At 28.8% G+C, this 15,023-nt stretch overlaps 1 protein-coding gene across 1 annotated transcript in view; it reads right to left on the minus strand.

The window, feature by feature from the left end:
* The window catches only part of Mi-2 (chromodomain-helicase-DNA-binding protein Mi-2 homolog), a gene marked incomplete in the record, with an annotated part of 40,620 nt that overhangs the window by 24,639 nt on the left and 958 nt on the right, over nt 1-15,023 (minus strand). Inside the window, 13 exon segments of the mRNA XM_067051468.1 lie at nt 399-651; nt 1,244-1,377; nt 2,615-2,789; nt 5,505-5,665; nt 6,756-6,932; nt 10,082-10,205; nt 10,366-10,562; nt 10,744-10,998; nt 12,743-12,904; nt 13,624-13,773; nt 14,298-14,443; nt 14,677-14,785; nt 14,862-14,987. Coding sequence (XP_066907569.1) covers nt 399-651; nt 1,244-1,377; nt 2,615-2,789; nt 5,505-5,665; nt 6,756-6,932; nt 10,082-10,205; nt 10,366-10,562; nt 10,744-10,998; nt 12,743-12,904; nt 13,624-13,773; nt 14,298-14,443; nt 14,677-14,785; nt 14,862-14,987 — 2,169 coding nt within the window.

Genomic DNA, 15,023 nt, shown 5'->3' on the forward strand with positions numbered 1-15,023 from the left:
GCTTATTTAAATTTTTTACATGTTCTATGCTTAGTAACAGAAAGTGATCTCGACAGAAATCAGGGTGGGTAAGAGTTCTATTACGACTGAATATTTATAAAATTTGCGTTAATGTAATCTAATATCCTATTAAATGTTGTTTAATAACATGACTAATTTTTAGTAGTTTCATTCATATAATAAAAGTAATTCACATAAAATAAGAAACAACCCAAAAAAACTGACAAACAAGAGTACATTTACATTATACTTTGGAAACTTTTTACAACAATAAAAATATTTGTCTATCTATATCTCAATTTAAAAAATAAAATAAAGGTCAATGGTATTTTTATTTAATTATTGCTATAAGTATACATGTATAAATAAATATATAATAAAATATAATATAATCTTACAAGAAACGGGCCTTTACAATGACCCTCTTTATAGAGTGAATAGAGGAAAGTTATCGTTTGTATAGTCTTTCCAAGACCCATCTCATCAGCAAGAATAGTGTCAGTTCCCTGTCCCCAGGAATACCTCAACCAATTCAAACCTTCTAATTGGTACGGATGAAGACACATACCGGAGACGTCCAGGTATTCTGGTTGTTTATCATATTTCTTTTTCAAATCTGTGACAGGTTTTTCAGGAGGTGGAAAGTATTGACTAAAAAAATAACAAATAATTTATTATAGTGATCAATATTTAAATTTTAAATAAGATTGCAGTGGTTTATTATATTTTTTAAATTAATATTTTGTAATGATTAAAATAAAAGTACTACAATGAGGAAACTTAAATATTAAAAAAAATATAAGCTCTCACAAATTCCCTTATAATATTTAAGTAAGAATTATATTTATGCAAACTGATAAGAAAGCCTAATTTCATTATTCTATAACTTCTAAAATAAAATTAGTAATTTGAGATTGAAAAGTAACATAAAAAAAAAAAAGTTGCATAAAATATGTTTTTATTTGTCTAGTTAGATTAGAATAGGTATAAACATATATATTTCTTATGGAAATGAAATTTTGGTGTCATTTTGGCCCTTATCAATAAACTCATCAATATTTATACTATTATTATTTTTTTGTAGTTCATCAATGTCAATATAGAAATAATGTTTAACAATATTTAGATAAATTAAAACATAAATTACAACTCTACTGTTTCATTTTTTTTTTTTAATAAATGTAATATTCATCTTAATTTGAGGATTATTCAATTAAAATTTAATATATATACTGTAACATACCCAGTAGCTGGTCCACCGACGGCCATTAGCCCAGCACCTCTGCTCCCATCTTCATCATCTTGATCTCTCTTCGATCTTTTACCCTTTCCTTTTTTTACTTTTTTAGACTCACCCAAACAGCAAGCTCTCATCTCCTAAGAACACACAATTTTTCATTCCCATTTATGGTAAATTTTATATTGAACTGCATATTAAAAAAATCAAATTAATTTTTTTTTTTAACAAAATGCTAAACAAATAGTGTTCCACTAAACATTTTGACCCTTCTAATTTCAATAGTTTTAAAAATTCATTGGTTATCAGAATCAGTAAAAATAAATTACCATATCCCATTGGACAATTTTTCATTCCCATTTATGGTAAATTTTATATTGAACTGGATATTAAAAAAATCAAATTAATTTTTATTTTGTTTAAAAATAATTTTAACAATAATTTTTAAAATTCATTCGTTACCAGAATCAGTAAAAATAAATTACCATATCCCATTGGAAATCCTAGAGTTAGTCGGCTGGAGAAGGCTAGAAAATTAACAATTACCTCAAAAGACAGACCATAAGCCACTGTGATGACTCAGACAAAATCAAATTAACTTGACAACATCAAAATCAAAGAGGGATGAACAGGTTTATGTAACATGTATATTTGTACATCAAAAACTGTTCATATTAAACTTTAACAAGCTAGACTTTCATATATGGGCATTCGAGTAGTTCGGGACAATATATATATATATAAATACTTTACCAATTTTAATTTTATTGTTATATAGCAAGGAGATATTTATATTATCTAGTTTGGTGTACTGAAACTATCTTCCTTAATACGACTATTCAGAATTTAATACTTAAATAACATCTTGAAGAAGTTTGAAGAACAAACTTCTTCAAGCATTAATCTACGGTCAACTATCTACATCTCATTTTAAATAACATCTCTATAAAAGATAAGATTTGTGCAGCAATGGAGGTAAATGATGAACTCTCTCTCCATACTTTTATTGTATATAAAATAAACATAAACTCGATCAAATAATTTTATTGTAAACTTTAAACAAATATCAGATAACATTGGTTTAATAATATATAATAAATATTGGACTAAGTAGGGAGAGATTGTTATACAATTTCAATATGCTAAAAGAAGACAACAATGTATGTGCACCTGAGAATGAAGTAATGGCCCTGAAATATTGTGATTTAAGAAATGAGTTCTGAAGATATTTTCATTACAACCCATTAGATTTTTGTATATTGTTTTCAAATAATGTACTTATATGTACTTCATTCAAACATAATATCAAATAAGAACAAACATGGCTTAGTCTCCACAATAAAAGAGAGTATCAACTTAAATCAACATTAAACTTACATTGTAATACTCAATAGCTTTCTTCAAGCCAGGGATCTCAGTGACTTCTTCCTCCCAAGTTGCCTGATCATATGGAAGATCTCTCCATTTAACAAGGTACAGATTGGTTCCATCTCTTGTTGTTCGATGGTTTATTACCCTCTGAACGATCAGCCACTCTGGTTTAATACCATACCTATAATGAATATTTTTTGAAATTAAATTTCTGCAAAATAATTATTGTAAGTAGTAATATCAGAATGTTTCACTCCTGTTGAGAGTCTAAAATAGTAGAAATTGTTTTAACTTAATAGATTGGAGCACAGAATGTACTGCATGGTAATCTTCCTCAATGTTGAACAAGCTTTTGAGAGTCTGGCATCCAGGACTGCTCTATAAACTTTTGTCAATTCTTTCCCCCTACATATTTCCTTTTAATTCACTCCTACCTTTCTGAAAGAACCTTTAAAGTAAATCATAACTTAGCCTTCTATCTCTCTTTTCTCAGTTCGCCGGTGTTCCTCAAGGTAGTATCTTATGTCCCATTCTCTATAAGGTTTATACAGCTGATATCCCAACCCATCCTAACAACATTCGCTGATGACATATGTGAAGTGTCTGGAAACAACGACCCTAACTAATTCATCACTAAGTCTACAGACAAACGACATCCATTGAAGAATGGTGTAAAAACTGGAGAATCCAAATAAATCCTAACAAATCCCACCGGATCACCTCTACCCTCCTGTCCTACATTATCCTTGGTGGACGCTATTAAATCCACTGATCAAAGCCCAAAAGGAGTAGTTAGACTGAACGGAAAAGAATCTGATTGCTATAGCATAACAAGGGGGATCAAACAGGATGACAGTCTAAGTCCCTTGCTATTTTTACTTTACATGGATAAAGTATCATCTGTAAAAGAAGAATGGAGAGGACGTTCCTGGGCCATAGAAATCTCCGCCCAGTGTTCATAGAACTTCTCCTTTATGTGGAAAATATTGTTCTCGTCGCGGACACCCCTGATAAATTACACCAGACAGAGACTGAATGGCACGAAGAGCTCCACTGAAAAGGAATGAAAATAAATACCAGCAAAAGCAAGATATTACAGGTGGGGAGGCAAGTAGAAGATCTCCATATATATTGTAACGGGGAAGAAATGGAAGTGGTTGCAGATTTCACTTATGTAGGAACTATAAAAGACAGGTCTCGGAAAATAAACTCAGAAATATCAAACAGGATAAAGAAGGTTAATGCAGTCTATCACCAGATCTACAATACTGTAATAAGGAAGCGAGAGGTAGGTAGGAATGTCAAGCTCCATATCTACAAGTCTCTATAATTACCGATACTCATGTATGGAGCTGAAAGCTAGACCTTGATGGACCGGCATGAGAGTAGAATCACTGCAGCAGAAATGAAGTTTCTGCGAAAAACGGTGGGGAAGACGAGGAGATATTGTGTCCAAAATGAAAGGATACACCAAGAATTTGGTATTGCCTCAGTGAAGGAGGTTTTGCAGACACGGCAGTTGAAATGGTTCGGCCATGTCATTAGAATGGAGGAACATAGGGACTCCCTAAAAATGATGGAGTGTATATCAGATCACAGAAGGACTCGTGGACGACCAATGATGTCCTACCAGGTTTATGTTGACAGGCTTTGCAGAGCAAGATGGAGGGATCTTCATCAAGCCAGGAACCTAGCTGCTGATAGAGAATGTTGGAGCCGGGGGCTAAACGCTCCCTACGCTGATTGGTACTATAGGGAGAAGCAAAAGAAAAAGGAAAATATTTTATAATGTAATAGGAGAATATGAAGTAACTGGAGCTCACTCAATTAGATTAGCACTGCCAGGTTTGTTAAGCTTCTCTAATTTTCTACTCTTTTATTACAAGATAAAATTTTTTCTGCTAGAATTGATCAGCTTTACCCCCTCTTCTCACCACTTTCGTTTCAATCCACCACATGAAATCAATTTACTCACCTTTGATTTTTTTTTTTTCCTCTGAGCGGTACAAAATCGGTAAAGAAGTTCAATCACTTCAAAATATTCTCAAAGAAGATATATTTGATGAATCACAAATGTCAGGACATAATTGTCAAGCAAGTACACTTTGATGAAGACAAACCAAAAATTCTATCCATAGTAACATATAATCCATTTTCTTTCTTCCCCATTATATCATATACATCGCTTTCCTTCATACATTTAATTATGTTGATTTCAATTTTATCAACTATTATCTACCTAATTTATTGTTCCGTTTAATTCCAAGTTTGTTTATTATCATTTTTCTCTGAATTAAGGTTGTTATCCCATTTGTTTTTCCACCCCGATGAAGGCCAGAAATTCAGGTCGAAATGTCAGCACAAATAAATAAGTTCTGTTTATTTATGTATCTTTGCTGACCGCACCCCCGACCATCTTCTTCTAATATCAGTCATAAAGTTATAAAACCAAATTATAAATAAATTCTAGCAAGAAAATTTTTAAATAGTAGTAAGAGAGCAAGAGCTAAACAATTCCAGCAGTGCTGGCTGGTTCATGGTCCTGTTATGTCATAGTATCATATAACAGAATAAACAATTTTTCTGCTGGATATGATTTAAGAAATGGCTGTCTACTTTAATTATTACAATCATTCTGGAACTAATATTTTCTGCCTCAAGCTATGAGAGGGAATGCATGATTACTATTAATACATTATTTCATTGTCAGCCAGTCCCATTGACTGTCACAATTTTTATTTATTAATTTTTTTTTTATGGTTTCTTATTGTTGATACGAAGTATTTTATTGACATAAAATAAAAATGGAATTTTATTACATAAAATAAATCGGAAAGGTTTAGCTCTATCATTTAATATTATAAATAACTTAATATATTGTAATAAACAAAATTACTTGTAATATTTTTCTTCTAATTCTTGCTCATTGATATTGGCTTCTCTAATCCTTTTCATTCTATTGTCTGCTTCATCCAATGGTTCTTCTAGTTTCGGAGGTTCGTCCATGTCATATTTACGAATATAACTTCGTATCATCTGAGTATGAAAAACATCCATCTGCAAAGAACAGCAATCATTTAGTTAAGCTTTTATAATAAATCTGATACACCACAAATAGGTTTGTGACGTTTATCTTCAAAGGAGTAATATTTTTCTTGATATTTGCCAAAATAAATTCACAAAATGTTGACTTCAAATTTGAAAAAATTCTATATGCAAATATAAAAACTACTACTCCTACAAAGATAAATGCTATAAATAACTTTATAGAACATTAAACTAGCTTTAATTCAAGTGCAGAAAGACATCTGTACACCTAATTCAATGGTTCTTGAGATATAGTTTACATAAATCAAAAATTGTATCCAAACAACTAGAAATCAACATTTTGTAAATATCACAAAAACTACACCTATGAAAAATAAACGTCATAAACTACTTTATAGTACATTAAACTAGCTTTCATTTGAGAGAAAAGAGATATCTGTTTGATTATGATGAGATATCCAATGATTCCTGAGATATAGCTTTCTCAAAATAAATTCACTAACAAATGATTTTTCTTTACAAATGTTGCTTTTTAAAAATGTATATTTCGGGACCTGTTTAATGTAAACAGCACTACAAGAGCTCATATATAAGCAAATTTACTCTTATTTAAATGTTCTTGAATTAGATTTTATAGTGATGTAAGTAGTTTTAAAGATATGGAGCTAAGAATGAAAAAGTAATTTTTTTAACATTTTGAAACAGCCACCATTTTCTCCCCCTAACTATGCTTGGCAGACTTTTAACTTGTAACTATACTCAGTTTTCATTAAAATAATAAAAAATTGAGGTAAAATAACTGTTATTTTTTGTCCCACTGGGCTCTTGGGCTAATACGAGTCGCTGGCGACATCAAATATTAGGTATCTTCGATCAAAGGGAAACTGTTTGAACTAATTATATGAGAAAAAACCCTCTTTTTTGAAATTAAATGAAATTCAGTCACTCAACTCAGTGAGTTAGCATTTAAAATGATTTACTGAATTTCACAGCTTTTTCACGGCTCAATGAAAATGAATTACTCTGGGTTAGTTATAAAAATAGATAGATTTTAGAATTGAAAAACAAATATACCTGTTAATAAAGAATTCATATTTACCTGAAGTTCAGACACCCAACTGCAGTGCCAATAAGACATATCTGCCCATTTAACAAAATATTCTCTCTGCCTTTGCCTGTTTCTTTTTTTAGTATTGTCTTCATCATCTTTACTACTAGGAGATTCAACCCACCTCCAAGTAAGTATCTTTGATACTTTACCTCTCAAAGGCTTTGCCTGAAACATAACCAATAAAATGATTTTTCACATTAAAAAAGTCACCAGCAATAGATTAGAGGTACACTTAATAACTAAAAAATATAGATGCAATTATGTTACATTTTCAACATGAAATAACCTAAAAAATATATTAAATATCATTGCTAAATTTCATAAAAACTAAAAAAATAATAGCATTTTGGGAAAATTTGAATTATATCCCATAATATTTTGCTGCAGGAAAATTCAGTCACCTATAATAAGAAATAGAGGATACAGCCAAACCACTGTTTTTACTATGTTACATTGTGGACTAGGGGATATGCTAGTGGCTAATACTTCTATATAATATAGAAGCTGAACCACTAAATGTCAAATAACAAAAGAAATTGGATATGATTTACTTTTTAGACTATTTATTTTTCACTACACTATTAAGTTTATAATACATATAAACATATAACTACAAAAGTAATAATAATTAATAAATATACAGTTATTGTAAATATAATAAAATAAATACAGTAAATAAAAGTAAAAGTGGATGAATTTTAGAGACAAATCAATGTACAAAGAATTTATTTTATGAGGCAATAAGTGATATTTATGATTTAATTCGAAATCCAAAAAAGATCTTTTTTTAAATTTTATTTTAATATGAAACCAAACTGAAGTTTTGATAAAATTTATTCTTTGATTTCTACTCTTTTCTTATTTTTCCTTAATCAGGTTACATTAGTTATGTTCACCATATATTATTATTTTCATATTTACTTCTTTTATCTTACTTTAATTGGTATTTTGTTTCTTCATTTTAGTATTTTACTTATATATTTTATAAATTACATATATTTTATTTCCCTTTTTTTCCGTAACTTTAATTCTAAATTATTAAATTTAAATATTCACATTTCTTTGTTTCTTTAGCAATATATAATTTTATATTTTATTTCATTAATCATTATTAGTTTACTTACATATTTAATTACCAACATATACGTTTTATTTCCCACATATTATTTTGCATAATTTTCAATTTGTACATATATTTACTAAATAGATTTTCATATGCATTTTATTATTTGTTTTTTCCTTTTACTTAATTTTAATACTAATCTTCTCATACAACCTTTATCTTTATATAATACTTGGACTATTCATGTCTGTCAAAACTATATATCTATCCATAATGTTGGTTATTTTCTTATCATTCTATACATCTTTTAATTCAGTTTTTAATTATTTGTGATCTTCACTGAACATAACCCCCCCCCCCCCCCCAAACATCTCCTCATACATTTTATCCACAGTTAATAATCTTCTCATCATTAATAAAATTAATGTTATTTCCAATTAGAGAAATAGGATTCAACTTGTGATTATGGTTTAATGCAGAGGAATATACTCCTAAATATGCTATGTAAATTTATAGACCTCTTATGGTATATTTTTGGTAAAAAAAAAAAAGAAAAAAAAAAGAATCCAAAAACCTTAAGATTAACTTTAGCAAAACCCTTTTTTTATTTGTTTATTTTTTTTTTAAAGGAAAAACAAAAAACAGAGAAAATTAAGTGGGTTTCATTACTTTTTGCACACCAACCTGGGAGATGCTCTGAGCCACAGGAAAGCATGTAAATAAAAACAGGAATGTTACTTCTTAAAACATGAGATAATTGATCATGAACCTGTTGTATTGAAAACAATGAGTTTCATCTCCCTCAGATTGAAGATGGGACCGGAGTTATAGTTAAGAAGAATAAATTTAGCTCTTAGCTCATTAGACTGTATTACTAAATGAATAGATAATTTACAATACGTGGCAAGGATACAGTCGACTCCACTTAATTGGTACAACTGAAAATTATGATAATTATTTTCTTTAACATTTTCTGTGGAATGGAATCATAGGAAGAAAAAATATATTAAAATTTTAACTATTTTGTAAAGGAAAACATCAGTTAATTGGGATAATTGAGGCCTTCCTGTTAACCACAGAGCTTAAGATAATTGATAAATAGCATAACATGTGAAATGTCCATAAAATCAGAATGAAATTTGAAGTCACACATATATGTGTTAAAAAAAGAAATCTGGAAAATAATCTTAAGAAGTGACCCAATGTTCAACTGTATATATATATTTCCTTTGATAAGCTATAAATATAATCTACTACTACTTTTAATAGAAAATTCTTGAAAAATTTGAATTTCAGACATTACTTTGAATCCAACCACAAAAATTTTTCGAGAACTAAAATATTGTATGATTCCAGGTAAAACACATCTTAAATTGGTCATGTTAAAAATAAAACAATCTGACAAAAATAAATAAATCCTCCCACATTTCCTATTTAAAAAATAAAAATTGCAACAACATTTTATGTGGACACAGACAGTTTAAATAATGATAGGGGTTTTGATTCTATTATTAAAGCTTTGTATGAATCAAGAAATCAGTAGGTAATCAAAGATATAAATAATGTTTTTGAAATAATAGTGTCTTATAATTAAATGCCACATCAATTTATATTACAATACCTGAATACCATAAATACATCTGTAATTCACATGTATTTTGTTATATGTATGGTTACTACACTTTGTAAAATATAACAGGCATAAATCTCTAATATTATCAGAATTAAAACTTCCTCATAACAGTAAAGGTGTTTTGAAAAGCTTTGATAAGAATTCCACTTTAAATGCACAACATCTCCAGTATATCAAGACATAATGGTCTAGTGGTTCAAGGTAGCAGAGTCGACTGTATAGAATTAGTTGGCCCTCTTAAGATTTATTGTAAAAGTACAGTATTGTATCTAAGATAAAAAGAATCCTCACAAAAAAACTTGTTTCGATCAGTTCAAGTTTATGTTTATTTAATCAGCATACTGTCCTGATTATGGGAGCAAGACACTCATTGATTAATAATTCATCAGTTTTAAACTATTTATTTTTTTAAATATTTAAAATGATAGTTGAAATTGTATGGTAAGGCCTTTAATGAATGATCCATCTCTCAAGGAACCACATTCTAAATCTTGCCAAATTTTAATATATTCGAGGAGGACAATCAAACTATTATTTAAATAATTTGATCACATGTTCGTTAAAATACCTCCTCGAAACATGAAGAAAAAAATTAATAGAAAAATTCACTATACACACCGAACAACGTGGGCATTTCCAATCACCATCTGGGATGTCTGTCAATGGGGGGTTCAAACAGAATGTGTGGTATGCAGAAGGACAAGAATCACAGCATAAAAGTTCTCCACCATCTTTACAAACTCTGTATTATAATAAAAGGTGATAAAAATTTATTTATTAATAAATAATAATTAAACTACTAATAACAATAACTGTTATTAATAAAAAAAAAAAAGTTCAATTACAGATCACAATAATGGAACTATATTCAAAAATATATTTAATGCTGTCATAAAAAATACCTGCAAAACTCCTGATGAACATCGTCTTCTTTTTCTTGTACTCCTTCACCTTCACAATGAGGGCATGACCATTTGCCTTCTGGAGTATCTTCCAATTCAGGGTCCAAACAGACTAAGTGATACGCTCGAGGGCATGTATCACATAAAATAATTTCACCTCCTTGCTGACAAACTTCACAATAGTCTTGATGGTCTGTCTGCAAAGGTAATTTTGTTTTATTAAATTTAATACCATGCACTGAAAAATTATAATTTTTTTAATTTTCAAAGAAAAACTTATTTTTTAATATACAATATTCGAACTTTATTTTACCCTATAATAATATTCCATTGCTTCAAACCATAACATAATAAAGAGAAATAAATGATGTTACATACTTCATATCCAGCTTCACTGTCTGGAAACTTGTTGGTGGTTCTCGTCTTTTTCCTTTTCTTTTTATTACCAATTTTCGTTTTGGCCTTTTTCTTAGGCACAGGGATTTCTGAACCTCCTCCTCCTGCTCCTGCTTCTTCTTCTTCAGCAGCTCCTTCAGGTTTGTTAACTTCTTCTGCTTCTGCAAGCATTTGCTCAAATTCAGCATCTGAATCCCTTTCGGAAACAGCTCCGACTGAACCTTCCTCTTCTTCATCCTAATGAAATAATGATGGCATAAATAATAATAAACAATATTTAAAGGGGTTCAAGCTTCCTAGAATGGAAGAATATATTTTTCTTACTGTTTTTTCCAGTTATGGTTACCTTTTAAAGAATTAAAAGAATTTGTTTTTATCCTCATAATTAATAAGTACATGTATATATAAATATACAGAATTTTAAAGATTTTCATGTTTTGGAACAATAGAGTCTTGTATATTTGGTATTGGATTTAGATGACATTCGAATAGCTGCATTAGAGATAGTCCTAAATAAAGATGATGATCTACACAGCAACAGTTATAGAGCTAATCAAGAGGGCATTGATAGGGTCAGAGATAAAAAAAACAAGAGTAAGTGTCATTAAGAACTGCAGATAATTTTAACTTTCGTATTTTTTTTTTTGTAATAATGATATAGCTAATAAACCTATTTTTTCATTAACATTTATTGTTTTGTTTTTTTGTATTGTGTTAAAGTTATAATGTATCTAAGTTATTTTAATTAGTAAATATAAAAATATAATAATGAATTATTTTCAAATAGTATCATGATTTTTGTTTTAATATTAATATTATAACAGAAGGTACTTAGCACTAGGACAGAAAATTGCTAAGAGCTTCTAAATCAAGGGGAAATAATGAAGACAAGGAACATACAGAGGACGACGAACCATAACAGGTTGATAAGCTCAACACTCTTGGGTTTAGAAATGGATAGGAATGTTGAAAACCATGATTTGATCGAATGCTTTCAAATCATGGTCCATTTTAATTTACCTAGGAATGATGTATTGCAGAACAATAATTTGATCATTTGTGGGCATGCAATTGTCCAGCAATTTTCTGCACTACTGCAAATATTTACCAACCAAGATATGAGTCATTTTTTAAATAGTGTAAATCTGATTTTCGAAAAAATAAATAAATGAGTAGTTCTAATGAGAAACATACTTCATACTTTCATATTTATAAAAACTTATTCTTTGTGCATGGTTTCAGATTTAATTAGTCAAAAGAAGCAAACTGTAAAATATCACCTAAAAATCATTAAGAGGAAAAATTATTAAAATTGGCCAAATTTCTAATGGCCCTAATAATTTTGATCAAAATTCTAATGCCCATTCTCTTGAGGTCTTAATAATAGACAATTTCTTAATGGAATAGTTTTATTTTTTGTACTTGCACTGAATTTTCTGTTAATATGCCTATAAACAAAATAAAAGAGGAAAATTTATTTATATAGATGTATTAGTTAAATATATATTTAAAAAAAAAATGAAAACCAGTTGATTGAAATCAATGTGCTCAGTAATTTTCAAAATGTGTGAGTTTGAAGTATTATAAATTAAGTCATAATTATATTAAATTATTTTTCTTTATATATAATAACAAGTTGGAAGTTTCAAAATTATCACCTAACATTGTTTTATCATAAGTTAATATTTTTAAAGAATCTAAATCCAAACCCTTAAATATCTAAATATGATTCTAATTTGACTTATATATCTTTAAAATAAAAAGCTATCATAATGAGACTTATGAAGCTCCATGTTTATCTTAAAGAAAAGAGCCCTTGCTATTTTCATTCTCTAGCATAATTTTCCACAGATCAGTTATAACACATTACTCTCAAAGAAGAGTTTTTCTTCAACAAATGAATAGATCTAAGGAAAAGGAAAACCGAATTGGACAAAAAAACCAGGATTAAATAAAAAACAAATAAATAACACAAGCTCACGGAATTCTGTTTCCTTTTTCCTATCTTGATCTTGAGAGTAGGGACCTTGGTTGTGGCTGGAGGAGCTGACTTCTTTCCAGATGATTTTTTACTCCGTCCACTTCTCTTTTTCCTGCCCCTTTCATCAGCTTCATCGTCATCTTCATCATCATTTTGTGTAGTCTAATGAAATTTAAAAAGTAAACAAATTTAAGATTTTTTTTTTATGATCTATTTAAAAAAAAGAAAAGAAACATGTATAAAAAATTAAATCAGATAATATGAGAAATCAAATTTTTTAAAAATGTATAAAACATATTATTAAATAGCATGAATACGGAATCATTTATTTTAATGAATTGTTAAAGATAAAAAATCAAACAGGATAGTATAAAAAAGGTTTTTTTCCATGATTATAATGATACAATATGGAGTGGTTAAAGTAAGGAAGTAAAACTAATTCAATTTTATGTATAAAACAACTACACTAATTATAAAAATAAACTTGTGTTAAATTGTATGTATAAAAAAAAGAAACAAATGTTTTTTAGTTTATATTAGTTTAACTATTAAAATAATGCAATGAATAGTGATTTTGGGTATTTTAGTTGAATATAAACAAATAAAATAATTCTAAAATAAAATAATTAAGTTCAATCAAAATTGTTTAGTTCGATATTAGCACCACAATTTTTAAAAAAACAACACATTTTAAGGCTATTACACAAAGAGTGCCTAATAAATAAAAGACTACAAGATCTGTTTGCAAGTTATGATCACATAGTGTCTCTAATATTTATAATGCTATCATAACCTACAGTAAATATGTTTATAGCAATGAGAGGATAAGAGCTAAAGCTTGATTGTTAAGTATCAATGTTATAAAATTGTAGAATACTAACTGAAACACGTGAAGGTCGTGTCCTAGTAGGTTTTGAATATTCCTGTTCTTCTGAAGCTTCTGGGTCAGGCTCCTGCTGAGCATTTGGATTAGAATTACAAAAATCTCTCCATTTCGCAGCCACAAGCATCATCATTTTCCCGATCGGAACCTAGAGAAAATTGACAATACATTAATAGCTTATCCAGTACATAATTAGTACACATAATGTGAAAATGCCTATTCACCTTAATTTGTAAAATTATATGAGTAAATCAGAATAAATTACAGAATACATACATATATTTTTTTTAATGGATCTTTAAATAAAACTATCAGCATCAATAAAGCAATTGCTAACAAGGCTAGTTTAAAAAACAAAAAACAATATAAAGTACACTTAGTGTATAAACTCAGTATCTAAAAACTCCCTTCAGGGAGTATTTACAGAACACAGGAAATATTTATTTAAAAAAAAAAAATATTTATAGAAGAAAACAATTTATTAATTATGAATTGAGACGTTATTTTGTTATTTTTGTCTGTATGAAATCAATAAATCTTCATACAACAAAGTAATAATTATAGATTAGTGACACAGCAAATATTTAAGGCAACAGGAAATTAAAAATAATAACATTTTAAAAATCTCAGAAAACCTCTCGAAAAGCAATTGTTCATTGTAAGTAAACAAACCTTCTGGTTGTCCTTGGCAAGAATAGGACGAACATGCTGTTGGAAAAGTTTGTAAGTAGTAAGATTTTGGTAATCATCTTCAGTATAGTCAATCTGCACGTCAGTAAGTCCAAAAAGACTGCAAACTTCCTCTACAGAAGGCACACCTGGAAAATCCAACATACTTTTTGAAGGACCAACATTAAGAAAATGTAATATTATAAAGCAATATTAAGATGATGAAATTGCATCTAAACTATCAATTATAATGAAAACTGTCAATTTAAATAATAATACCCGCACCAAAATTAAAGGTTATACAAAACTTGTATTGCTAATTCATGATTTTAAGTATGGTAGAGTAGAGCATTGAAATACATAATAAAAAATTAAATTTTACCTCCAGAAGAATCTTGTTGAACTGGTTTTGGTTGTGAAGCTCCTTTGGCTTTCTTTGATTTTCTTCCATAATCAGAATCACCTTCTTCCTCTCCACCACCTTCACTTTCCTAAAATAATCAGTGGAATATTTAGAGGGTATTCACGAAAAGATACAACAAAGTTATGGGAAGAAATTATATTCACTTCTGCACTATCATTCTTCTTCCTTTTTTTTCGCTTCTTTTCTTTCTTACTCTCCCCTTTAGCTTTTCTCTTTTTACCTTTCTTTTTCTTTCTCGCATCTTCAGGATCATATTCATCATCTTCTTCCTAATGATATAAACAATTCCATTACAATGAGCTAAA

Source organism: Halyomorpha halys, unplaced genomic scaffold (genome assembly GCF_000696795.3).
Source record: "Halyomorpha halys isolate HHAL.00 unplaced genomic scaffold, Hhal_1.1 Scaffold404.1, whole genome shotgun sequence".
Classification (NCBI taxonomy): Eukaryota; Metazoa; Arthropoda; class Insecta; order Hemiptera; family Pentatomidae; genus Halyomorpha; species Halyomorpha halys.